The sequence below is a fragment of the Hypanus sabinus genome, chromosome 8, assembly GCF_030144855.1.
Source record: "Hypanus sabinus isolate sHypSab1 chromosome 8, sHypSab1.hap1, whole genome shotgun sequence".
NCBI classification, from domain to species: domain Eukaryota; kingdom Metazoa; phylum Chordata; class Chondrichthyes; order Myliobatiformes; family Dasyatidae; genus Hypanus; species Hypanus sabinus.
In genome coordinates this window covers 155,640,974-155,667,094 of record NC_082713.1, presented here as the reverse complement: position 1 = coordinate 155,667,094, position 26,121 = coordinate 155,640,974, and the positions used below count along the sequence as shown (strand labels likewise).

Below are 26,121 nucleotides of genomic sequence, written 5' to 3'. Positions count from 1 at the left end.
CATGAAGCAATAAGTTTTCGACTCATTTTTGGACTCCTAAATGAAGCTGTGCATGACAAATCACCAGATCCTATAACTATGATTAGAAGTCTTCCACAGGGATCTATACTGAAATATTTGCTGTTTGTGAAGTATATAAATTAACCGGATGAAAATTTAGATCTTACAACCACAGACTTTGCTGTGGGTCTATGTGCCCCTGCAGCTGGGCTGTGCAAGAGGGTCAGCAATTGAACTCAAGAGAACGCACATCCCAGCTAATTACTGCTTCGTTACGGTGGTACATAAGTCCCTTCTTTTCATTGTAGTCTTGTCGAGACTTGACCCAAAGTACAGCAATGTTACACTCCCTGCTTACCCTTGTCCTTGATTGTTTCAACAGAGACTGTAAAGGAGCGTCATTCATTTAGCATTTAGTTATTGCTTCCAGCTACGATGTTGGCATTTAACTTTCAGTTTGCAAGTTTTATTTAACAGCCTTGTTGGCCTAGCCTTTATTGTTTTTCTTTTACTTTAGATTCTGCAACAATTCTCATTAAAGCCAGTGAAATGTTGGCCTGCTTCAGTGTCTCTCTTTCCGCACTTGGGTCATATCTGAACTTTCCTCGAGTAGATGTGAGGATTAGTAAGTTTGCAGATGATACGAAGATGGGTGGTGATGTGGTAAGCATAGAAGGCTGACAAAGAATACAGCAGGGTATATATCAGTTGCAGATATGGGCATGACATTTGGAGTTTAACCTGGCCAAATATGAAGTCGTAGAGTCATAGTAAAGTACAACACAGAAACAAGGCCTTCAACTCATTTAGTTTTGCATGTTGGTAGGTCAAATGTAAAGAGAGAGTGCACTGTTAAGGGCAAGATCCTTAACAGTGTTGATAAGCAGAGGTATCTTGGGGTCCAAATTCATAGCTCCCTGAAATGATAGAATGGTTAAGAAGACATATATGACATGCTTGCCTTTATTAGTCGAGGCGTTGAGTTCAAAAGTTGGGAAGTTATTTTGCAGCTTTTTAAAACTCTAGTTAGGCTGCATCTGGAGATATTATGTACAGTTTTGGTCACGCAATTATGGGAAGAATGTCGAGGCTTGGGAGAGAGTGTAATAGAGGTATACCAGGATGTGGCCTGGATTAGAAGCCTTGTGCTACAGCAAGAGGTTGGACAAATTTGGGTAGTTTTCTTTGGAGTGGTGAAAGCTGACGGGAGATCTGATAGAGGTGTATAAGATTAGAGGCATAGAGCAGACAGACAATATCTTTTTCAAAGGATTGAAAGGTCTAGTATCAGAGGGCATGCATTAAGGTAGGTGATAACTTCAAAGGAGATATGAGAGGGTATGTTTTTTACAGAGAGTGGCGGGTGCCTGGAAATGGCTGCCTGGGGTGATGGGCAGAGGCAGAAATGCTACAGACTTTTGAGAGGCATTTATGTGGACAAATGAATGTGAAGAAATTGTAAGGATGTGGACAATGAGTAGGCAGAAGAAATTTGATTAATTGAATTGGTTCAGCACAACATTCTGGGCCAATGGTCCTGTTCCTGTGTGGTACTTTTCTATGTTCTATGCATAAGATGCTGCAAGGGTTAATTCTTTCTCTTGTGATGTTATAATAATGACACAGATCAAATAATCAAAGATATTTACATATTAGAAAGAGGCCAATGAGCCAGGTGTTGCCAAGGTGATAAAGACGACAGAAACAACAGTGGTGTGCAGCAAAGCATCTCTGAACACACAACCCATTGAACTTTGAAGTGGGGGTGCTACAGCTGCAGAAGGTAGTTTCCTGATCAATCAGGGCATCAAAGGATATAGTGAGAAGGCAGGTGTATGGGGTTGAGTGGAATCCAGGATCAGCCATGATGGAATGGCAGCGAAAGGCTCAATGGGCTAAATGGCCTAATTCTGCTCCTATGTCTTATGGACCACACTGAATTCCACTATTGTGACTACTTTATAAGGTACTTTATAAAGCAGCCATGAGTGTAAATTTCATCAATTAACAACACCAAACCAAATGTAAATTGTGCATCATGATGTCATAATATTACCAATCATCAACAAATCAATGATACTTGAGTCACAGGAGGACAATGAGCTCATTATCACCATGGTGATTACCTTAAAAATGATTTAAGGGGAAAATAACTGCAGATTTTGCTTGTGACTTTGGAGGATCCAATGCAATAAAGGTCCTTTCAGGTAATTTTTATAAGATGACTTCAGTATAAGAGGCTTTCTATCTACTTAGATTTCTAGTCTTCTCAGAGTGCTTTATACCTTGATTTTCCTTTCACCTCCATTTGTCTAAAACAATCCAATCTTTTCTCAAAACTAAATTAACCAGACAGCTATATTTTTATATATTTCTTCCCTCATGCCATCAGATCTTTCCTTTTGGCAAGATTAGTATCAGTATTCCAACTGTATTTCTCTATGTCGATTGAATTATCTTTTACACTTTGTCACCTTTCTTCAGGCGTATGTTTCTCCATTCTTTTCAAAGATCAACTGAAGTAAGTCAAGATAAATTATGTGAGGCAAAGCTTGGGTTGAATTACATTACTGAACTATGCATTTCAAATAGTGAAAGGGCTTTCAAGCAGAAGGCCGGTCATTCATTTCAATGAGCCAGTTGCTGCCATCGTGGTAAACATAGAAGTAACATAGAAAACCTACAGCACGATACAGGCCCTTCGGCCCACAAAGCTGTGCCAAACATGTCCTTACCTTAGAACTACCTATGCTTACCCACAGCCCTCTATTTTTCTAAGCTCCATGTATCTTTCCAAGGGTCTCTTAAAAGACCCTATCATTTCCACCTCCACCACTGCAGCTGGCAGCCCAATCCACACACACACACACACACACACACACACACACACACACACACACACACACACACACACACACACACACACACACACACACACACACACACACACACACACACACACACACACACACACACACACCTCTCTCTGTGTTTAAAAAAAACAACTTACCCTGACATCTCCTCTGAACCTACTTCCAAGCACCTTAAAACTATGCCCTCTCATGCTAGCCACTTCAGCCCTGGGAAAAAGCCTCTGACTATCCACATGATCAATGCCTCTCTTTATATTGTACACCTCTCATCCTCCATTGCTCCAAGGAGAAAAGGCCGAGTTCACTCAACCTATTCTCATAAGGCATGCTCCCCAATCCAGGCAACATCCTTGTAAATCTCCTCTGCACCCTTTCTATGTTTTCCATGTCCTTCCTGTAGTGAGGCGACCAGAACTGAGTACTCCAAATGGGGTCTGACCAGGGTCCTACATTACCTGTAACATTACCTCACGGCTCTTAAACTCAATCCCACAATTGATGAAGGCCAATGCACTGTATGCCTTCTTAACCAAAGAATCAACCTGCATAGCAGTTTTGAGTGTCCTGTGGACTCAGACTCCAAGATCCCTCTGATCCTCCACACTGCCAAGAGTCTTACCATTAATGCTATATTCTGCCATCATATTTGACCTACTTCACACTTAAATGAACCACTTCACACTTATCTGGGTTGAACATAATCTGCCACTTCTCAGCCAAGTTTTGCATCCTATCAATGTCCCATTGTAATCTCTGACAGCCCTCCACACTATCCACAACACCCCCAAACTTTGTGTCATCAGCAAATTCACTCACCCATCCCTCCACTTCCTCATTCAGGTCATTTATAAAAATCACAAAGAGTAAGGGTCCCAGAACAGATCCCTGAGGCGCACCACTGGTCACCAGCCTCCATGCAGAATATGACCCGTCTACAACCACACTTTGCCTTCTGTGGGCAAGCTAGTTCTGAATCCACAAAGCAATGTCCCCTTGGATCCCATTTTATAAAGTTATAAAATGTACTGGGAAAAATCTCATGTAACCACAATATTTAAATAGTTACTCTGGTTGAGTTTCCAATCCACGGGATGCTACAGGTTGTTGATAGTGAGAGTGCTTGATATTGGTGGTTGGCATCCGTCTGTCTCAAAGGACAATGGGTATTGATAATCATCCTCACAAGCTCGACAGAAGGTATGGAGATCCTGAGATGCCCAGTCATCAAGATCCCCCTCTCGGCCCCAACAGTGTAGTCCAAAGGAAAGCTTATGAAGCAATACCAGCTTGGCTGCAGGAGCTGTTGGAAGGATGTTCAATGATGTCCAGCCGTCTTAGGGACTCCACTCCGGATTTACTGTCTGGGTTTACTCCCATAGCCTTCATCTCTCCTGAGGCTGCCCACAAGGCAGTGGGGCTATTTAACCATAGTTGGGGATCTGTTCCACAAGCACCAGGGTGTCTCCACAGAGCAGTAGGCTTGCATGCTACGTGTGCAGGAGCCTAACCTCATTCCCATCCTCTGTAGTTCAGCCTGAGTCCAAAAGGAGTTCAGTTTCCATGGGTCTCCAGCAAGGAGGTACTACCTGAGGCTTGCTGTGGAGGGTCTATGCACTGGCAAGGAGACACTTAGACATACGGCTCTCCTTTTCGCAAGACTGCTAGCCGGCAGTGGAAGCTGAAAGTGAGAGCGACCAGCGCTACCCACTACACTACCACGTTGGATACACCCCAACGCTTGATATTGGGATTATAAAGTGTAAAGCAAGAAGGACATATAAAATTGTAGAAGTGCTAAATTTTGTTCTTGCATTATCATAATGATGACACACAACAAATAATCATAGAAGGATGCCAATCCCTTGAAGTTGTTCATCCTTTCCACTGCTGATCCCTCCATGAAGAATAGTAGATGTTCCCTCATCATCCCATTCCTGAAGTCCACAATCAATTCCTTGGTCTTACTGATGTTGAGTACAAGGTTGTTGCTGTGACACCCTCAACCTGCTGACCTATCTCACTCTTGTATGCTTCCTTGTCACCATCTGAAATTCTGCCAACAATAGTTATGTCGTTGACAAATATATGAATAGCGTTTGAGCTGCGCCTAGCTACATAGTCATGGGTGTAGAGAGAGTAAAACAGTGGTTAAGCACATACCCTTGGCATGTGCCAGTGTTGATTGTCAGTGAGGAAAATATGTTATTTCTGGTCTCCTGGTGAGGAAGTCAAGGATACAATTGCAGGGGGAGGTATAGAGGAGCTTGAAGCTTGTTGATTAGATTATTACTGATGGTATGGATTGAGCTGTAGTCAATAAATGGCAGCCTAATGTGGATATTACAATGGACCGGGTGATACAAGGCTGAGTGGAGACCCAGTGATATCACATCTGCTGTAGATTATCATCGGTTGGCAAATTGTAGCGGGTCCAGGTCATTGCTTAGGTAGGAGTTGATTCCAGCCATGATCAATCCCTCAAGCACTTCATCACAGTAGATGTGAGTGCCACTGTGTATTAGTCATTGAGGCAGCTCACCCTGCTCTTGAGCACAGCAATGATCGTCACCCTTTTGAAGCCGGTGGAAATCAGAGGTGGAAATGCTTCATGGGGATAAGTTAATGTAAGAGGACATGGCAGATTGAATATAATGAGATAAGATTAAAATATCTTCTTTTATATAGTGCAAGAATAATTTTGATATTCAGAGGGATGTCCTTGTACACTTCACTAAAATGTATCATCCAGGTACAGCAAGTAGTTAGGGAAGGTAAACTGTACTTTGGCTTTTATTTCAAGAGGTTTTGAAGTTGAAAATAGAACCAGTTAAAAATTATATATTTAATTTTGGTGATATACCATATTTCTTCAAACTTCAAACTCCAATGAAATATATCCATTAGCAAGATTTCTTCAGAATTGCATCAAGATGTTGACCCCAAGACAGACCTTCAGAGGCGTTGACAGCCAGGAAATTGAAACTGCTCCCCCCTTCCACTGTTGACTCCTCAATGAGTATTGATATGCATTCCTTAATTTCTCCTTTTTGAAGTCCACATTCAATTTCTTTGTCTAACCCAATGTTGAGTACAAGATTGTTGTCGCAACAACACTCTATCTCGCTCCTGTACTCACAAATAGTAGATACTCAGTGTGCGGGTATTGCAGTGGAAAAGCAGATTCTACTAAGCCAGATCAATCTTGCTACCTTCAAGCCCAGATTGTTATCATGGGTGCTCAGTTTACAGCTAATACGAACTTCGATTGATGTCATCACACCTGTGGAATAGCTTTACAATCTATCCTGTTTACTGGGAATGCTGAGACGCTGCAGTAAGGGAAGGGTTGTGGTCCCATGAGACAACTCTACCAACATTTCTCAGAATAACAGCCTTTGGATACTATTCCTACCACTCAACCACTGCAATTGTTAATGCCTCCTTGGCAGCCACTGAGGTTGAAATGGTTGCAGTTGCCAGGTGTTACATGTTCAGAGTTACAATAGATTATACTTCCGCTGAAAGTTCGAGTGATCTCTCTCTCGATGCTGTCAACGGATGGTGCAAGAGCACCGTTTAATTGACGCAGATTGTAGACTTGGATTCTGATTCATGTTTATGATGTGCTCTAGTTTCTAATTCTAGTCTGGTCACTCATTTTTGTTACTACTTTTGGGTGACCTTTGAATTGGGGTGGCCTGCAAATAAAGAACACTGAGTTGAACTGTACTGCATTATACCTTTTGATTTTCACTTGTTTTCTTTTGTTGCTGTTGGTGTGATTTTTTTGCGAGTGTGGGAGGGTGGGGTTTGATGTTGGATGTTGCTCTTTGAACAGGTTGGTTCTGTGGTTCTTTGTTTCATGACTGTCTGTGGGGAAGATGAATCTCAGGGTTGTATACTGCATACATACTTTGATAATAAAAGTGCTTTGAATCTTTGAAGTCACCAGTCTTCCACCAGCAAAACTGCAGGATAACAGTCAGACTGAGAAGACAGTAAAAGAATACACAAAGATTATCAGCACATGTTTGTATACAATGTGTCATTTTTTTTGCATGGTGACTGTGCTGTGATAGTTAGCCTAGAGAAAAGCTCAAGCGTAGGACAATTGTTGAATGGGGAAGTTGACCTCAGAGTCTGATTAGCTGTTTATGCCTGTCTTGATCTCCCACTCCTCCTTGCTATATGACAGGTGCTATTGCCTGTTGCTAATGTATTGTGCTAGAAGTTGATGGCCACTGCCATAAATTTTAGTGAGGAACTTTTTAACTAAAGAACAGATGTCTCTTGGATTCGTTTATCTCAAAGGTACAGGGAAGATATTTACTGCTTTAAAAATTTGGACAGATGAGGCTCTTGTCTATCATTTCTTCCTGTCTTATCCTCTTTCATATTCCAGCACTTTGTTCAATTCCTGATAATCTCCATCCTTACTCCCAATCATTCATTACTACAAGGGAATGCCTATTGCTACACATGTTTGGGAGGAATATAGTCACTGGTGAGGTTCAAGGTAGGAGACATCCTTCAGAGGCAGCCACATCACTACCTTGCCATTTTAAAGAACTTAACACTAGTTGGTAGAAGGGCTTTGCAGCAATGGAACCAATTCTTTGGCACATCATAACAGATATTAATTTTTCTGTCACTCCCCAGTGCTTTCTTTCTGTTCTCCACTTCTTAGTCACCCCCATGCAGGTCTTTCCTCTAGATGTTCACATCTTACACTAACATTTCAATGTCAACATTCATGAAACAGGTGTCAATACCTGTCTATGCTTGTGTTGCCATGGCTGCAGTGAGTGCTTTTGGAGTTTTACAGTGACATCTGGCAATGGTTGAATTCAATTTACAGTGCACTTTCAGAAGCACGGGCATAGAGTGAATAAGTTTACTATGTGCTAATTAGAAAACTATTTCAAAATGGAGTACACATATGAAAATCGAACAAGTACAGTACTGGGACAAATCAGCAAATGTCCCTCACATGATGCTATTCTAGTACTTTTTTCATGTAAGACTTTTTAATTCAGTATATGTATCCACAAAATAGCATGCAATTAGTCTTGAAGAAAGACATAGCAGTGAAACCATTATCATTTGTTTTACAAACTGTCTCCAAGGAAACGGAGAGTTAGTTTACAGCTAATCATTGGTTTAAAGACTGGAATGAATATGGTATTTTCCTCAATAATGTGAGGGAATACTAAATGACATAGACTCTCTTAAGCTGTCCAAGATTAAAGGAAATATTTGAAGTAAGGAATTTAATCAGTAGGGGTGGTGGGAATTTGCAATTCCATCAAAGACATGAAACCTTAGAGGATATTAAAGAAGTATAAAGGAACATGGCATGCAAGAAAATTGATCCCATTCTTCTTATACAGATATTAGTGGAGTGTGACACAAAATAAAAGAGCAGAGAAAATTTTATATGAGGGATTAAGCAAAGATTTCAATGTAAAGAATGAAAACATAGTGTACATGAATGAATGTAACTCAAGATAATTTTATAATTTGAAGCTGAGTTACAAGATGCAAGTTTTAGCTTGGCTGAGTTGGTAGCAGTCTGAGACAGAAAGTCATGTTTTAAGTCTTAGATTTCCAAGGTGGTAATGAAATGCTACAACTTTCAGAGTTGATTAAATTCAAATGCAGAAAACTTGTGGTAGTATTGCTATGTAATATGTGATTTATGTAGACAGTGTATTGTTCCCCAGTTATGGAAATTAAGTTTAGTACGATCTTGAGTGCAAAGATATTTCTCTTACTGCATTCTTTCTATGTGCTGATCTTTTCACTAAACTAAATCCATGGATAGAAGATAGTGAAATTTTCTGTGTAGTAACTGCGAGTTGGCATGAAACAGCATACCCTGATGCCTTCCCCATCATTTTGAGAGATTTTAACTAGGGCAACTTGAAAAAGTCCCTAAATAATTATCACTGGTCTGTCACTTGTGGAACCAGAGTAGCAAACACACAGGATCACTGTTATACTACCATCAATTACACTTACATGCTTTGAAAAGTCTGATCACCGGCTGTACTTCCACTCCATCAGTATAGGCAGAGAGGACAAAGAAGGTATGGACAAGAGAGGTGGAGGAGTGCTTAGAGGACTGCTTTGAGTCAGTGGACTGGAAGTATTCAGGGTATCATCTTTGAGTCTGATGAATATGCCACAGTTGCTACTGAAACCTGTGTGGATGAGTGTGTGCCTATGAGAACGTACAATAATGCCCGAATCAAAAGCCATGGATGAACTAGGAGATTTGTAGTTTGCTGAGGGCGAGATCTGTGGCATTCAAGTCTGGTGATCCAGGACTATACAAGAAGACCAGGTGTGACTTACAGAGGGCTAGTTCACAGGCAAAAGGATGGAATTGAATGCACATCAACTCTGGCAGGGTTTGCAGGCCATTTCTTCTTACAAAGTCAAAACTGGCATCACGAATGCAGTGATGTCTCAGTCCCAGATGAGCTCAATGCCTTTTACGCATGCTTTGAAAGGGAGAATAAAACTGCAGCTATGAGGATCTCTGCAGCATCCAGTGACCCTGTGATCTCTGTATCAGAGGCTGACGTTAGATTGCCTTTCAAGAGGGTGAACACTCACAAGGCGACAGGCCCTGATGTATACCTGGTGGGGCTCTGAAAATCTGTTCCGATCAACTGGTGGATGTCTTCAAAGACATTTTCAATCTCTTATTGCTACAGTCAGATGTTCCCACCTGCTTCAAAAGGGCAACGTTCCTTTCTCATTTTTAAAATCTTTTTAATTGATTATTATTGAAGATCAACAAAAAATACATTAAGGTAATCAAGTCAATATGTCATTATGTACAATGAAGAATTAAATTGTCAAATAACTGATTAACAAAGCTAAGCAATATATCAATAATAAGAAGAAAAAATAAAGTATTAAGAATATTTTTTGAAAGAAAAAAAGAACTCCTACTAACTAAAAAAATACTGAAAAACAAACTCCATTGGGAGCACAACCCTGGAGCTATACATCATACAAGCTTACATAGAAGAAAGACATCAATCCGCCAACTCAACTCCATTTAAACAAAAATCAGAAGGAAACCATATTAATTAACTCAAATTAGGTGATAGTTATGGGCAAATGAACCACACCTTTTCTCAAAATCAAATGGAGGATCAAAAGTTTGACTTCTGATTTTTCTCCAAACTAAGACATAGCATCACCTGAGAGAACCATTGTATTAAAGTAGGAGCAGAAGCATTTTTTCATTTCAACAAAATAGCCCTTCTGGCCAATAATGTAACAAATGCAATTACATGTTGGTCTGATAGAGAAATACCATGAATATATTGAGGGATTATATCAAACAGAACTGTCAATTTATTAGGTTGTAAATTAATTTTTAAAACTTTAGAAATTGTTGAGAAAATAGATTTCCAAAAATGTTTTAATACAGAACATGACCAAAACATATGTGTCAATGTGGCTGTCTCAGTTTTGCATCTATCACACTGACTATCAACATTGGGAAACATTTTAGACAGTCTCTCCTTTGTCAAATAGTAACAATGTACAATTTTAAATGGAATTAAAGAGTGACTGGCACAGATTGAAGAAGAGTTAACCAACTTCAAAATCCGCAACCAATCGTCTATTATCAAGGTCATGTTAAGCTCTCTCTCCCAATCTTGCTTAATCTCAAGTGAAGGGTAATTGTGCTGTTGTAACAATAAATTATAAATTTTCCCAATAAAAATTTTCACTAAAGGGTTCAATTTTAAAATAATATCTAACAGGTCAGAATCCTGTATATATTGAAAATTACTTAAATATTCTTGTAAGAAGTGTCTGACCTGAAGATATTACAGGAAATGTGAATACGAGAGAGAGAGTATTTAGTTACTAATTTCTCAAAAGACATCAATTGACCATCTTGGAACAGATCCATGAAGGAATAAACTCCTTTATTCTTTCAAAGAAGAAAGGTAGGGTCACTTAAAGGTTTAAGTAAACAATTTCGATAAATTAAACTAAAAAGTTTAAATTTTTTTAAGATTAAAAAATTTACGAAACTGGAACCAAATTCGTAATGACTGCTTAATCACAGGGTACAAATGTAAATTAATAATTTTGACCAGTTGTACAGGTAGAGAAGCTCCTAATAACGAGGTTAAGTGAAACTGTTTTACAGCATTCAATTCCAAATCAGCCCAAGGTGGTCATTTATTTTTATCAGCCCAATATAACCAAAAACACATATAACGTATATTAACAGCCCAATAATACATTCTTATATTAGACAAAGCAAGACCTCTATCCTTTTTTAATTTTTGTAAATGATATTTAGCAATTCTTGGTCTTTTATTTTTCCAAACAAAAGATGAAATAATAGCATCAACTTGGTCAAAAATCTTCTTAGTTAAAAAAACAGGGATATTTTGAAATACAGATAAAAATATTGGTAAAACAAAAGGGCAACATTCCTAACAGTGCCAAGAAGAGCAGGGTGAGCTGCTTTAAAGACAATCATCCAATAGCACTCACATCTTCAGTGATGAAGTCTTTTAAGAGATTGGTTAAGCTAGAATGAACTCCTGCTTAAGAAAGGACTTGGACCCACTACAATTTGCTTATGGCCACAATAGGTTTACAGTGGATGCAATCTCATTGGCTCTTCACACAGCCTTGGATCATCCAGACTCATGTGAGGCTGCTGTTTATTCACTACAGCTCAGTATTTAACACAATCATTCCTACAGTTCTGAGCAAACACCTCCAAAACATAGGCTTCTGAACCTGCCTCTGCAACTGGATCCTTGACTTCTTAAACAGTAGACTACAGACTGTGTGGATTGGAAAAGACATCTCCACCTCACAGATAATCAACATTGGCACACCTCAAATACACGTGGTTAGCGCACTACTCTACACTCTCTACACCCATGACTGTGTGGCTTAAATATTATCTATAAATTTGTTAATGATACAACTACTGTTGGCAGAATTTTCCGATGATGACAAGAAGGCATATAATAGCGAGATAGATCAGCAGGTTGAGTAGTATTTCAACAACAACCTTGCACTCTATGCCAAAGAATTGATTGTGGACTTCAGAAAAGAAAAGACAAGGAAATACACGCCAGTCCTCATTGAGGGATCAGTAGTAGAAAGGGTGAGCTCTTGAGCGTCAACATCTCTGAGGATCTATCCTGGGCCCCGCGTATTGATGTAGAAAACATGACAGCAGCTAGATTTCATTAAGAGTTTGAGGAGATTTGGTATGTCACCCAAGACACTCACAAATTTCTATCGATGTACTGTAGAGAGCATTTCGACTGGCTGCATAACCATCTGGTATGGAGAGGAACTGCACAGGATTGAAATAAGCTGCAGAAAGTTGTGAACTCAGTCAGCTCCATCATGGGCACTAGCCTCCCCAGCATCCAAGACACCTTCAAGGAGTGATGCCTCAAAAAGGTAGCATCTATCACAAAGTTCTCCCATCACCCAGGACATGCCCTCTTTTCATTGCTACAATCAGGCAGGAGATACAGGAGTCTAAAGGCACACACTCAATGATTCAGGAACAGCTTCTCCCCCTCTGCCATCAGATTTCTGAATAGCCATTGAATCCATAAACACAACCTCACTAGTTTTCTTTTCTCTTTGCAATGTACTACTGCCAGATCACAACAAATGTCACGGCAAATACTGGGGATATTAAACCTGATTCTGAAACCCTTCACTATTATATTTATTTTCAACTGAAAGTGTTTGAATGTTCAGAAAAGGTGTTGACAAGTTAAGGTTATTTGGTAAATGATGAACCAGGAGACCAATTACAATGAGAAAGTGGATGAATTAAATGTATGTTTTACATTAGTCCTAGAGGATACAAGTAATATCCCGGAAATAACAGACATTGGACATTTATTTTACTTATCTATTTATTGAGATACGGAGTGGAATAGGCTTTTCTGGAACCTTTGAGCCAAGCTGCCCAGCAATTCTCCTTTTTTTTGGAAGGAAGGGAGGGATTCTGGAAAAGTACAAGCACAAGAGAAGTAGTACTGAGCAAATTCTTGATGCTGCCAGCCAATCAGTGCCCAGATCCTGATGAACTTCTTTCTGGAGCTTTAAAAGAAACATCTAGTGAGTAGATGGTTCATTAGTTTTAATTTCCCAAAATTCCCTTGATTCAGGAAAGATTCCGTTTGATTGGAATAAAATAAATGTAATTGTTTTATTCAGAAAGGAAGGAAGACAATGCAAGGGACTACAGGTCAGTTAATTTCACATCTGGCATAGGGAAAATATTAAAAGGTATTATTGAAGATATTATATCAGGGCCCTTAGGAAAAAAAACAAGATAATCAAATAAAGTCAATGTAGCTTTATGAAAATGAAATTACACTTGGCCAATTTATTGGAGTGTTTTGAAGAAATAATATGTGCTTTAGATAACGTTGAACTGGTGGACATTATACTTCAGGTTCCAGAAGCCATTTGATTAAGTGTTACATCAAATTTGCTTTCCAAAAATTAAATTTCATGATGTTGCAGTTAATTTAAGATTAGCTGGCTAGATTTTAATAAGCGCTGTTATACAGGTATTGTGCTAGCCTCAACTTCTAACAATTTATAAAAATTATTTGGTCAAAGATTGAAACTGGAGTTGCAGGGGGATGGGAACCAGAGTGCCAGAACAGATAATGGAGAGTTTGTGGAGACAGATGGTGTTAAGTCCTGAGACAAAGTCAGGAATCAAAAGGTTGAGCAAGATTCAACTAATGTTCTGAGCTGTGTATATTTCAATGTAAGATGTATCATAGGAAAGGTGGATAAACTCAGGGCATTGATCAAAACCTGGAATTATGATATTGTAGCAATTAGTGAGACTTGGTTGCAGGAGGGGCAGGACTGGCCACTCAGTTTCACGGGGTTCCATTGTTTCAGACACAACACAGCGGGAGGGATTAAAAAGAGGGGTGGCATTACTAGTCAAGTAAAATGTCACAGCAGTGTTCAGTCAGGACAAACTGGAGAACTCGTCTAGCGAGCATTACTGGCAGAACTGAGTAATAAGAAAGATATGACCAAGTTAAGGGGTTATCTTACAGTTCACTTAACAGTCTGAGAGAAGTAGAGAAACAAATTTGTAGAGAGATTGCAGGCAGATGCAAGAAACATGACGTTGTTACAGTAGGTGATTTTAACTTTCTACATGTTGACTGGGACTCCCATGCTGTAAAAGGACTAGATGAGCAGCACACACAAAATGCTGGATGAACTCAGCAGGCCAGACAACTTATATGGAAAAGAGTAAACAATCAATGTTTTGAGCTAAGACCCTTAACCAACACTGGAAAAAAAGATGAGACGTCAAAGCAAGGTGAGGGGGGGGGGGATGTGAGGAAGAAGTACAAGGTGGTATGTGATAGATGAAACCAGGAGAGAGGGAGGGGGTGAAGTAAAGAGTTGGGATATTGATTGGTGAAAGAGATAAAAAGGCTGGAGAGGGGAGAATCTGATAGGAGAGGGTAGAAGACCATGGAAGAATGGGAAGAGGGAGGAGTACCAGAGGGAGGTGTTGGGCAGGTAAGGAGATAAGGTGAGAGAGGGAAACTGGAATGGGGTAATGATGAAGGTCGGACAAATACCAGAAGTTTGAGAAAATGATGTTCTTGCCATCAGGTTGCAGGCTACTCAGATGTAATACCTGCCCCTACACCTCCTCCCTCACTACCATTCAGGGCTCCAAACAGACCTTCCAGGTGAGGTGACATTTTGCCTTGAGTCTGTTGGGGTTATCTACTGTATTCGGTGCGCCCAGTGAGGCCTCCTGTACATCTAAGAGACCCGACGTAGATTGGAAGACCACTTCAACAAGCACGTACACCGTTCGCCAAAAAGAGCAGGATTTCTCAGTGGCCACCCATTTCAATTCTACATCCATTTCCCATTCCAACACATCCATCCATTGCCTCCTCTTTTGTCACGATGAGACCACACTCAGGTTGGAGGAGCAGCACCTTATATTCTGTCTGAGTAGCCTCCAACCTGATGGCATGAACTTCGATTTCTCAAAATTCCAATAATTACCCCCCACTCCCTTCACCAATTCCCCATTTCCTTATCACCTTCCTCTGGTGCTTCTCCCACTTCCTTTTCTTCCCTGGCCTTCTGTCCTCTCCTATCAGATTCCCCCTTCTCTAGCCCTGTATCTCTTTGACCAATCAACTTCTCAGCTCTTCACTTCACCCCTCCCCCTCTCCTGGTTTCACCTATCACCTACAACCTTGTACTTCTTCCTCCTCTCCCCCACATTGCTCTGACTTCTCATCTTTTTTTCCAGTCTCGATGAAGGGTCTCAGCCTGAAACATCAACTTTTCCATAGATGCTGCCTGACCTGCTGAGTTCCTCCAGCATTTTGTGTGTGTTGCTTGGATTTCCAGCACCAGCAGATTTTCTCATGTTTGAAGTACGAGATGATATAGAGTCTGTCAAATGTGTTCAGCAAAGTTTCCCTAATCAACACATAGAAGTCCAAATGAGTGAGTCTACTACTAGAGAATGAGACAGGGCAGGTGACAGAAACCAGAGAGAGGTAGTAGATGGATGCCTCTCTGACTGGAGGCAAGTGACTAGAGGAGTGCTATAGGGATCGTTGCTGGGTCCAGTTGTTGCTTGTCCTCTATATCAATGATCTGGATGATAATATGGTTAATTGAATCAGCAGATTGTGGATGACACCAGGATTGAGGGTGTAGTGGACAGCAAGGAAGACTATGAGAGCTTGCAATGGGATCCGGACCAGCTTGAAAAATGTCAGATGGAAATTAGTGCAGACAAGTATGAGGTGTTACACAGTGAATAGTAGGGCATTGAGCAATGTGGCAGAACAAAGAGATCTGGGAATACAGGTCCATAATTCATTGAAAGTGGAACCACAGGTAGATAGGGTCGTAAAGAAAGTTTTTGGCACATTGGGTTTCATAAACCAAGGTACTGAGTACAGGAAATGGGATGCTACGTTGAAGTTGTATAAGATATTGGTGAGGCCTAACTTGGAGCATTGTGTGTAGTTTTGGTCACCCACCTACAGTACAGATGTAAATAAGTTTGAAAGTATACAGAGAAAATTTACAAGGATGTTGCCAGATCTGGAGGACCTGAGTTATATGGAAACCTGAGTTGGCCTGATGAAGGGTCTTGGTCCAAAGCGTCAACTGTTTACTCTTTTCCATAGCTGCTGCCTGGGCTACTGACTTCCTCCAGCATTTTGTATGTATAATACATGAAACTGCTTATTTTCACAGGGGAAAAAAAAGTCAAGTGCATAGTTTGTAAAGTGTAATATGCAGTTACTCCAAGTACTAAGAAAAGCTAACATACTATTGCAAGGGGAATTAAATACAAAAGTAGGGGGAAGATGTTTCAGTTATGGAGAGCACTAATGAGACCACACCTGGACTACTGCGCATTGTGTGCTACTTCAGTGAGTTTATAAATGTGTTGGAAGTAAAACAATGCCGGAGTTATCATTTTGCACAAGTAGAAATAGATTCAAAATATTCTAATCTACATATGTTTATCTATTTTTTCCCTCGAAGTTACCCTGTCTATGGCTGGTCCTCCAAATCCAAGGTTTATATTAGCAGCTTGATCCAAACTACTCGGCATCTCTTTCATCATTCTTGGTCGAACGTGTTATCTCCTTTTTATATAATGCTCAATGATTAGATGAAAACAAGCATGGTATTCATTCGTCCTCAATGGATGGTGATAAAGAGAGATAAGGAATAAGGCAGAGTTAGACAGATTCTTGACAAAGAAGGAAGTGAAAGAAAGAGAAAGGAAGGAAGTCCGTAGAAGAGAATGTAAGGCTAAAGATGGAATCAGTTCACCTATCAAACCATTAAATAGCACAAGAGATTCGATAAGCTGAATGAAAACTCCTGTTCCTAGTTCTCATATGTGCGTGTTCTCTGTGAGTAGTGGGTTTCAGGACGAGGATTTATCACTTAGTACAAGGAAAACATTCTGTATTTTTAACTGGACACTGTGGATCATGAAATCTGGAGCAACACTCAGTCGCTGGAGGAACTCAGCATGTCATCCCAATCCAGACAAAGGTTCTCGACCTGAAACGTCGACAATGCGTAGATGTCAGCTAACCCGCTGCATTCCTCCAGTGTGCTGTGCGCTGCTCAGATTTTCTTAAACTAAGAAACAGACCGTTTTTATTTATACCGTGCTGTGTTAACCTATGAAGGCCGAAGACAGCTGGTCAACACTCACCGACAAACTTCCCAGTGGAAACCAACCCACCTCGCCCTCCTCCTCTTCGTGATTGGATGACGCGTCGCTAGGGTCCACCCCAGGCTGCGTCACGGGCGAGAGCGGCCGGCCGGCCGGGCGTTTGATCGGCGGCGGTTGGGAGGGAGTTCTGCGGAATCGGGCATGGCGCAGGCGAGTGGCGGTCTGCTGTGGGACGGGAGAGGGAGGGGGATTATCCTCACCGTCTGCGGGTGGCCTTTCTGTGCTGGAGAGCCTCTTTTACACTCACTGACGATTGCTTGTCACTCTTTTAGGCCGCAACCCCAATCGATCGGAGCCGAGAAAACCGTCCGTTATCACCGCTGTGTACCGTGGAGATTAAAGTGCTGAGAGGTAGTGAAGGAACCTGCCACGGCGATAAATATCGCGGAACATCGGTGATTGCACCTGTAGAAACAAGGGGATAAATCGTCCAGTCTGATCCCCCGTGATTGAATTATTAACATCATCCTGTGCATTTTTTTGTTAATTTTGGACGTCTTGCTCATTTTGGATTTTTGCTATTCCTGGATATTTACTATCTTGGACTTTAGCTCACCTTAGATTTTCGAAGTAAGAAATAACGTTTTGCTCAATCGAGCCGGAAAACGCCGCTGAATTTTGCACCCGCCTTTGGCGAGGGCTGGTCTCGCTTCAGTCGTGCAAAATGAAGAAAATACTAAAAATTACAAGAAGAAAGGAAAAACTGTCTTTCAGAGCTAGTGACACTTCAAGTGAAATACGTGCAGGTTATGAACTGAAAGAGAAAGATTTGGGAAAGCTACACAAAGCTGCATCAACTGGGGATTTGACCAAACTTCGGCAGCTCATTAAGAAAAAGAACGTTAATCAACTGGATAAACAAAATAGGTAAAGGAGCGCGGCTTTAATCTACAATTGTGATGTTAATTGTTTAGTTTACTGTTTCTTTTGTTCGATTTCAACATCAGATCTATTACAGTGTCCCCAAGCCGGAGCTTGTAGCTAACGGCCCGCAGATTGCTCAGAGTATAAACACGAGATTCCGCAGATGCTGGAAATCTAGAACACGCAAAAAATGCTGTGTCCTGATGTGACCTGATCTGCTGAGTTCCACCAGCACTTTGTGGGTGAATTGCTCTGAGTTCTGCTTTATCGTTGGTTTGACATTTTTGAATATTGTGAACTTGATTTTTTTTAAGGTTTTCTTTGGATGGCTGTGGGAACAAGGGATAGAATATATTACCTTTAATTCGGGAAGTTATAATTCGGTAAACTTGCAATGTGCACTGTAGTTTTGTTGGTATATTCTTGCCTCTTGAAATCCCCACGTTAAATACTTTTATGAAAAATCTCAAGCATTACCAGTTTTGTTTTCTGAATGAGATGTTGATTTGAAGCCCTATATTCAGAGAATTTTGAGCACGAAATGCAGCAGTTTATCCCTTCGAGACTTTGATGAATAACCCATCCGTCCCATTTCCATGTTTTTAAAACATCTTTAAAAATATTTTCTCTCAGGTGCATATCATTATCTGTTTTTGAAATTCCTGCTTGATTCTGTGTCCTGACAGTGATCTCCAGGTTATGTCTATGTTTATATGTTATGTCTATGTTTATCTCCTTATATCCACTGCCCACAATTTTAAATCTGCACCATTTGATTCTGAAACATCTGCTAGGGAGCAGCTTCCCACTCTTTATCTAAACCAGCCACAATCTCATACATTTCCATCAAAATTTGTCAACTCTTGCTCTTTCAGTTTACCTGTATGGCTAAAAAATCCCCCTGGTATCACCTCCACATTCTTTCAGACCATTGCTAGATTACCAGTCAAAACTGGATGAATGACTTCAGTAGCAGCCTAGCTCCTGCCTTACATACCATGCCTTGAAAACATATTCAACCCCCAATCCTATCTTCACATAAATGAGTATTACAACTTTGATCAATTTAACTGAGAATTTTTATTTGTGAATCACATGCTTTTTTTTCACAATAGAGCCACGATAAAGGAAATATTGTAAAGCATGAAAAAGTAAAAATATAAAAACTGGAATGCCACCAATTGAAAATTACTCATTCCACTTTGCTCAGTACTTAGTCGAACCACCTCTCACAGCTATTTCAGCCAGTAGTATTTTTGGATAAGTCTCTATTAGCTTTGCACAATGTGATGGAGAAGGTTTGCTCATTCCTCATTGCTAAATTGCACAAGCTGTGCCAGTTTGGAAGGGGTGTGGGGCTGGGCAGAGATGATTGATTGGGTTGAGGTAAGCACTCTGACTGGGCCACTCAAAGCACATCAGTTTTCTTCATTTGAAACCAATGGTTGTTCTGGCAGTATGTTCGGGTCATTGTCCTGCTGAAAAATGCACTTCCTCCTCAGTTTGACCGTTTTGGCAGAGGCTAGCAGGGTTTTATTCGATAGGTTGAATTTAATGTCAGAGAAATGTATACAATATACATCCTGAAATTCTTTTTCTTCGCAAACATTCATGAAAACCGAGGAGTGCCCTGAAGAATGAATGACAGTTAAATGTTAGAACCACGAAGACCACCCCCCCAGCTCCCCCCTTCCCACGCAGAAGCAGCAGAAAAGCGACGGCCCTCCTCCCCCATCTGCACCCTCCACCAAGTACTCAAGTGTGCAGAAAGCTTCAATAAAGACACAGACTTGCAGTACGGCAAAGACTACTCATTCACTGACATCAAACCTGCTTGTCTCCAGAGCCATGAAAATCCGGCACCCTGAAGGCGCGCTAGTCTTTTAGGCTGCGTCCTTGGCATATTGAAAAATTGGCTGGTCATGAGGCCCTGAGAGTGGGTCCCATTCCTGCAAAGAACCAAAGTCAGTGTGTAACTCCAGGTCAGGGTCTTCAAAAAAGCCCTGAAAAGGAAAAGAGATATTAAAGATAGAAATAGAGCTGTTTCCGAAGATGCAAACAAATGAGTCACTGTTAGGCATCATCATCCTGAACTCCGCCTTCAAATATTGAGGGCTAATAATTAACAGTATTCATCCTCCCATCAATCTTGAACAGACTTCCAGTGTCTGCTGCTGAAATGCATTCCCACAGCATGATGCTACTACCACCATACTTTACAGAAGTGAGGTGTTACCTTGCTGATGTGCAGTATTAGATTTACATCACACATACCATTTAGTATTGAAACCAAGAAGTTCCACATTCTACCTCATGATCGTCTCCCACATTTTTATAGCATCTTCTCAGTGATGCCTTACACAGTCTTTACCGGCAAGATATGTCTTTTTGTTAGCCAGGGCTTCTTCCTTGCCACTTTTCCGTTAATATCCTTTTTGTTAGAGATTGTAAAACCATGAATTTCATCTCCATTTGCAGCCACTGACTTCTGCTACTTAGAGTGACAGTTTGCGTCACAATACCCTATCTTACAAGTTCTTCTCCAGCTACTAAATTTAGAGGTGCAGCTTAATCTAGGCAGTGTGGCTGTGATTTTGTATTTTTCCCACATTTCCACAATGGACTGCATTGAGCTCTGAGGCATGACTTTCAGATTATCCCAGATTTGTGCTTCTCTTATCATCTCCCTGACTTGAATGCTCTTTTATCTTCATGTTGGTTTGGTCTGTTGAAAACTAACAAACCCGTTTGGACCTTACAGAAAGAGGGGCATTTATTTTAATAAATTCATTGAAAATAAGTGATCCTCCAATTTTCTTGATTAGCAAATTAGGGGAGTTGGTAAGATAGTGTACGATATTGCAGCTGATAAAAGTTAGCATAATAATTAAAAGGAAATGAATACTTTTTCAGCCTTGTGATTTTGGATTTTAATTTTTAGTAAATTGTTGACAGGTGTTGGGTTTTTTCCTTTCAATTTGACATGGACAATGTAGATTAGCTTAAATCCTAGTTCAATATATTTTAAATTTAGAGAATGAGACAGTTAAATGTGAAAATAGTTGTGGGGCTGAATAATTTTTCAAGACACCGTAGATTAAGCTTAGCTTATCTGCTCTAATATTCAGTGCCACTATTTATGAATCCTTAATTACATATGTTTTTTTAACTATCCTTTGAGCAGATCTTGCCATATAGTCTATTTTCTTTTTATTATTTTTGCAAAAATGTAATTTCATTCTTGTCTGTTAAATTTTGTCTACTGCTTTGTTGTGCATTCTCTCAGCCCAAGTGTGGATTCCTGATCTATTATTGCAATTAAGAGTCATAAGAGCCACAGACAAGTACAGCACAAAAACAAACCCCCTCGACCATCAAGTCTGTGCCAAACCATTTGAACTGCGTATTCCCATCAACCTGAACCAGGACTATATCCTTCTGTGTCCCTACCATCCATATGCCTATCCAAACTTCTCTTAAACATTGAAATCAAGTTTGTATCCACCATTTGCACTGGCCTCTCTTGTGACCCTCTGAGTGAAAATGTTTAGCCTTCTGCTCCCCTTAAACTTTTCTATTTCACCGTTAACCCACGACTTCTACTTGTAGTCCCGCACAACCTCAGTGGATAAAGCCTGCATTTATTTGCATTTTCCTGTAGGTAACCAGAACTGCACACAATACTCCAAATTAGGCCTCACCAACATACTGTACAACTTTTACATAACATTCTATATCCTATACTCAATACTTTGAGTAAAGGAGGCCAATATGCCAAAAGCATTTTTTATATATGATCCTATCTACCTTTGACCCCACTTTCAATGAATTGTGGACCGGAATTCCCAGATCACTTTGTTCTAAAACACTCGTCAGTGCCCTACAGTTCACTGTGTATGATCTACCCTGGTTGGTCCTACCGAAATGCAACACCTTGAACTTGGCTGCAAAAATTCCATCTGCCATTTTTCAGTCCATTTTTCAAGCTGATGCAGGTCCTGCTGCAAGCTCTGATAGCCTTACTCACTGTGCAGTACACCCTCAATCTTAGTAGCATCTGCAAAGTTGCTTTCCAGCTAACCACATTATCATCCTTATCATTGGTGGAGATGACAAACAATAATTCACCCAGCACTGATCCCTGTGGTACTCTAGTAGTCACAGGCTTCCAGTCTCCCACAAAGCCAATGTCTAATACAATTTACAACCTCATCTTGAGTGCCAAGCAACTCTTAAAGCAATCTTCCGTGTGGGACCTTGTCAAAAGCCTTGTAACATCCACTGCCTTGCCTTCATCAACTTTCTTGCTAACTTCCTCGAAAAACTCTATAAGATTTATTAGACGTGACCTACCACACATGAAGCTATATTGACTATCCTAATCAGACCATGCCTATCCAATACTTACTGTATATATCCTGTCTTTAGAATACCTTCCAATAACTTTCCCACTACTGATGTCAGGCTCACTGGCTTAAAATTTCCTGGCTTATTTTTAGAGCCTTTCTTAAACAGTGGGACATCTTTAGCTATCCTCCAGTACCTCACCTGTCACTCAGGCCCTTGGGATTTCTCCACCCTAATCTGCCTCAATACTGCAAATAAATCCTCTGTAATCTGTATAGATCCATGAAGTTCATGCTACTTTGCCTCACTTCTGGAGATTTTATGCCTGAGTAAATACAAATGCAAAAAATTCATTCAGAATCTCCCACATCTCTTGGATTACCATTCTGATCTTTAAGTGGACCAGTTTTGTCCTTTGTAATGCTTTTGCCTCTTAACATATCTGTAAATTCCCTTGGGATTCCCCTTCACCTTGTCTGTTAGGACAACCTTATGCCATATTTTAGGCCTCCTAACTCTTATATAATAGTTCTCTTGCATTTCTTATACTCAGTCAACACCTCATTTGTTTCTATCTGTGTATGCCTGCTATGCACCTCCTTTGTTTTCTTAACTAGGTATAGTTTTTCTTCTGGAAGAGCTGCCAAGGACAGTTCCCGAGTCTCATCTGCCCAAAGCGACTGGTGTTAAGGCACCAGTAATCCACCTTTCCCCCTCTTAGTAGAAACTGTTTCACCTAGCATAGTAGCTAAGCCACACATGAAGACCAAGAGCTGGAATTGGTTGTTAGAGGCTATTTGAGGCACAGGTAGTGGGAGCTTAACCCATTTCCATTTTCACCCCCCCCCCCAAGTTATAACAACTTTAAGGAACCAACTCTATGATGATTGTCTTTTATTAATCTGTAAGTTACTAAATACTGATTCATACAGTCATTTGAACTTTTCCCACTTACTTGTCCTATCTGCTATCAGGCTAACGGACCTGTAGTTGATTTGACCTAGTCTCTCTGTTGATAACACCTTCTGGTCCTCTTTTCTTTTAAATGATTAGATTTTATCTAGACTTAGTGACAAATCAAATACCACCAGAAAGTAAACAAACTAGTGACCTGAACTTGGAGCTGAATGCATTTAAAGCATTGGAGGTGCTTACAAACTGAGGAGAAATGCCTCCTCTCCACTACTCATCATCAATAGCTCTACAGTGAGCATCCTTTCAACATTCAGGTTCCTGGACTTCATTATTTCACAGGATTGCATGTGGGAGAATCTTATCTCATTCATTAACAAAAAGGTTCAGCAGAGGGTGTACAGTTCTGTACAGAGGATATACAGAAAAATTCCATCTTTCTCAGAACATACTGGTGCAATTCTTCACCGCCTTCATAAAGAGCATGCTCACATCAGCCAATGTTGTCTTGTTTTGGTGCCATAACTGACAACAATCTGTCAAGACAGCAGAAAAAGGTCATTGGTTGCAGTTTGCTAGCACCGCAGGACCTGTGTCCAGAACAAAGAAGAAAGCAGGAAAAATCATTGCAGTCACTACCTACCCAGCAAACTGTCTTTTACAAACTCTCCTTTCTGGAAAGCACTATAGGACTATTGAAATAAAAACTTAATGTTGTCTTTAAAGTTTCTTTCCCCAGTCAGTTGATATGATCAACAATTCAATGTGTCCTGCAATTTCCCTCTATCTATTATTACCTCAGTCACTGCACTTCACTGTAAACTCTTGAAACCACTTTTTATAATGCCATTTACATTGTAAATGCATGGTGGTATTTATGTATTGATGATGGAGGTCTCTAATAATCTATTGACATCCAGGACAGTTATTTGGATTCTTTCTTGTTAGATTTTGTATTGTAAATGTTACTTTGCCTTTATCGGCTATAGCAGTGTGAGTTTTTACATGATAACTAGCACATTTATATATTAATTTTCTTCCCAGAGCACCATTGCACCTTGCATGTGCAAATGGACACACTGATGCAGTTACTTTGCTTGTTGAAAATAATTCAAAACTTAACATTTGTGACAATGAAAACCGCTCTCCTTTGATGAAGGTAAGAGATTTTGATAGGGCGAGTTTATTTGTTCAACTTGTTTTTGCACCTTTGCTGAAACCTTCATCCTTCCTAGAGTGTAGTGACTTGATTTACAGCCAATAATCCATTTCCTCTACTTTTTCAAACATCCTTCAGTTTTCTTGTCCCTTTTGTTAGTTCTGTCCCACATGAATCATTTCATATTCCAGTGCTTACTCACTTTTTCCTCATATCTACACTTCATGAGGTCTTTCCTAATTCTTCGCCTGTTTTTAATTTAATATTAATCATAATTGATTATGGTCATGACAGTTGGACCAAAATGTACATATTTAATTTAGTTCCTATATCCAGTTTGATATAAAAATTTCTTCATCTCAAAGGAAAGATTAGTGACAAGTATTCACTACAAGCCTGGATGTACTTCTACCCACAGCCTCTGTACCATTGTCTCAGTTCCTGTGTCTCTGTCCTATTTACTCCAATGGTAGTAGTTTCCACAGAAATGTCCCTGAGATGTCTTCCTACTTAAAACATTCTCAACATAGCTAAGGGGTTGCTTGACTCCATCTCATCTATTTCCCATACATCTGTTTTTATCACCACTCCTACATAGAACAAAGATTTTCACTAACGCAAGAAAATCTGCAGATGCAACACATACAAAATGCTGGAGGATTGCAGCAGCCCAGGCAGCTTCTGTGGAAAAGAGTAAACAGTTGATGTTTTGGGCCGAGACCCTTCATCAGGACTCAGATGAAGAGTTTCACTGTTTTTTTGCCTTCCACTGCAATAGCCTCCACATTCAACAAATCATTCTTAGTAATTTCTACTAGCTTAATTGTGATCCTACCTCAAAAGATGTTTTCACCTCTCTTTTAGCATTTTGAAAAGACTATTCCCATCGTGGCTTCCTGGCCCACACTTATGTCCCCAGCAACTGTTCCCCTTTTGTGCAGCATTTTCCAATGTAACTGCATGAAATGCTATGCCTGTGCTCAATTTTGATACAGGGTTTTCTTTCTGATAATGTCAATAATTCCTTTCCTCCTACATATTCTATGTTGTTTGACCTGCCGAGTTCTCCCAGCAGATTGTTTGTTGCTCCCTGTTCCAGTTTCTATAGTCCCTTGTATTTCTACTGCACTTTTTCCTATTCCTTTCTGCTGTCCTGAAACACAAGCAGACCTTTGAAGTGAGGCAGCTGTTGCCTTGCACTTTTGGTTTGGCATACTGCATTCTTTTGTTCACATTGTGGTTTCCTCTTTATTGGAAAAGCCAGGCACTGATGGGTGAGCACTTTGCAGAGCACTTGGGCCAAAGTCCAAGAAATGACTGGGACTACTTAATTCTCTGTCCCACTCCTACTCTAACTCTTGAGGGACAGCTCCTCATCTTATGAGCATGATGTAGCCTTTGGGCTTGATACTGAATTCAGCCATTTCAGGTAACTCACTTTCATTGTCTGAATTTCTACTATAAATTATTCAACTCTGATATCAATTTACCTTTTCTCTGTCCATCAGTGCAGCCTCATTTGCTTGACATGACCTACAGCCCCACATTTTACACCTTTTCATGCTTCTTTGTATTTTTACTTTTGAAGTACTCCTGTGCCTTTTGTTTTGTTTGTAATAGCCCTTATTAATCAGCTGGATAGAAACATA

General features: G+C 40.2%; 1 protein-coding gene and 1 long non-coding RNA gene across 3 annotated transcripts in view; one reads left to right on the top strand and one right to left on the bottom strand.

Moving 5' to 3' along the window:
- LOC132398626 (uncharacterized) overlaps window positions 1-17,315 on the bottom strand; it is a 61,612-nt gene extending 44,297 nt beyond the window's left edge. Inside the window, exon 1 of the long non-coding RNA XR_009513727.1 lies at window positions 17,170-17,315. This is a non-coding gene — a long non-coding RNA (uncharacterized LOC132398626). The remainder of the gene's footprint in view (window positions 1-17,169) is intronic.
- Window positions 17,316-17,391: 76 nt separating this feature from the next.
- si:ch211-272n13.3 (ankyrin repeat domain-containing protein 26) overlaps window positions 17,392-26,121 on the top strand; it is a 128,271-nt gene continuing 119,541 nt past the window's right edge. Inside the window, exons 1-2 of one of the 2 annotated variants that reach the window (XM_059978311.1) lie at window positions 17,392-18,057; window positions 24,358-24,472. In XM_059978311.1, coding sequence (XP_059834294.1) covers window positions 17,855-18,057; window positions 24,358-24,472 — 318 coding nt within the window. In that variant the 5' untranslated portion in view covers window positions 17,392-17,854. The remainder of the gene's footprint in view (window positions 18,058-24,357; window positions 24,473-26,121) is intronic. The other variant, XM_059978312.1, reaches the window with a different exon arrangement.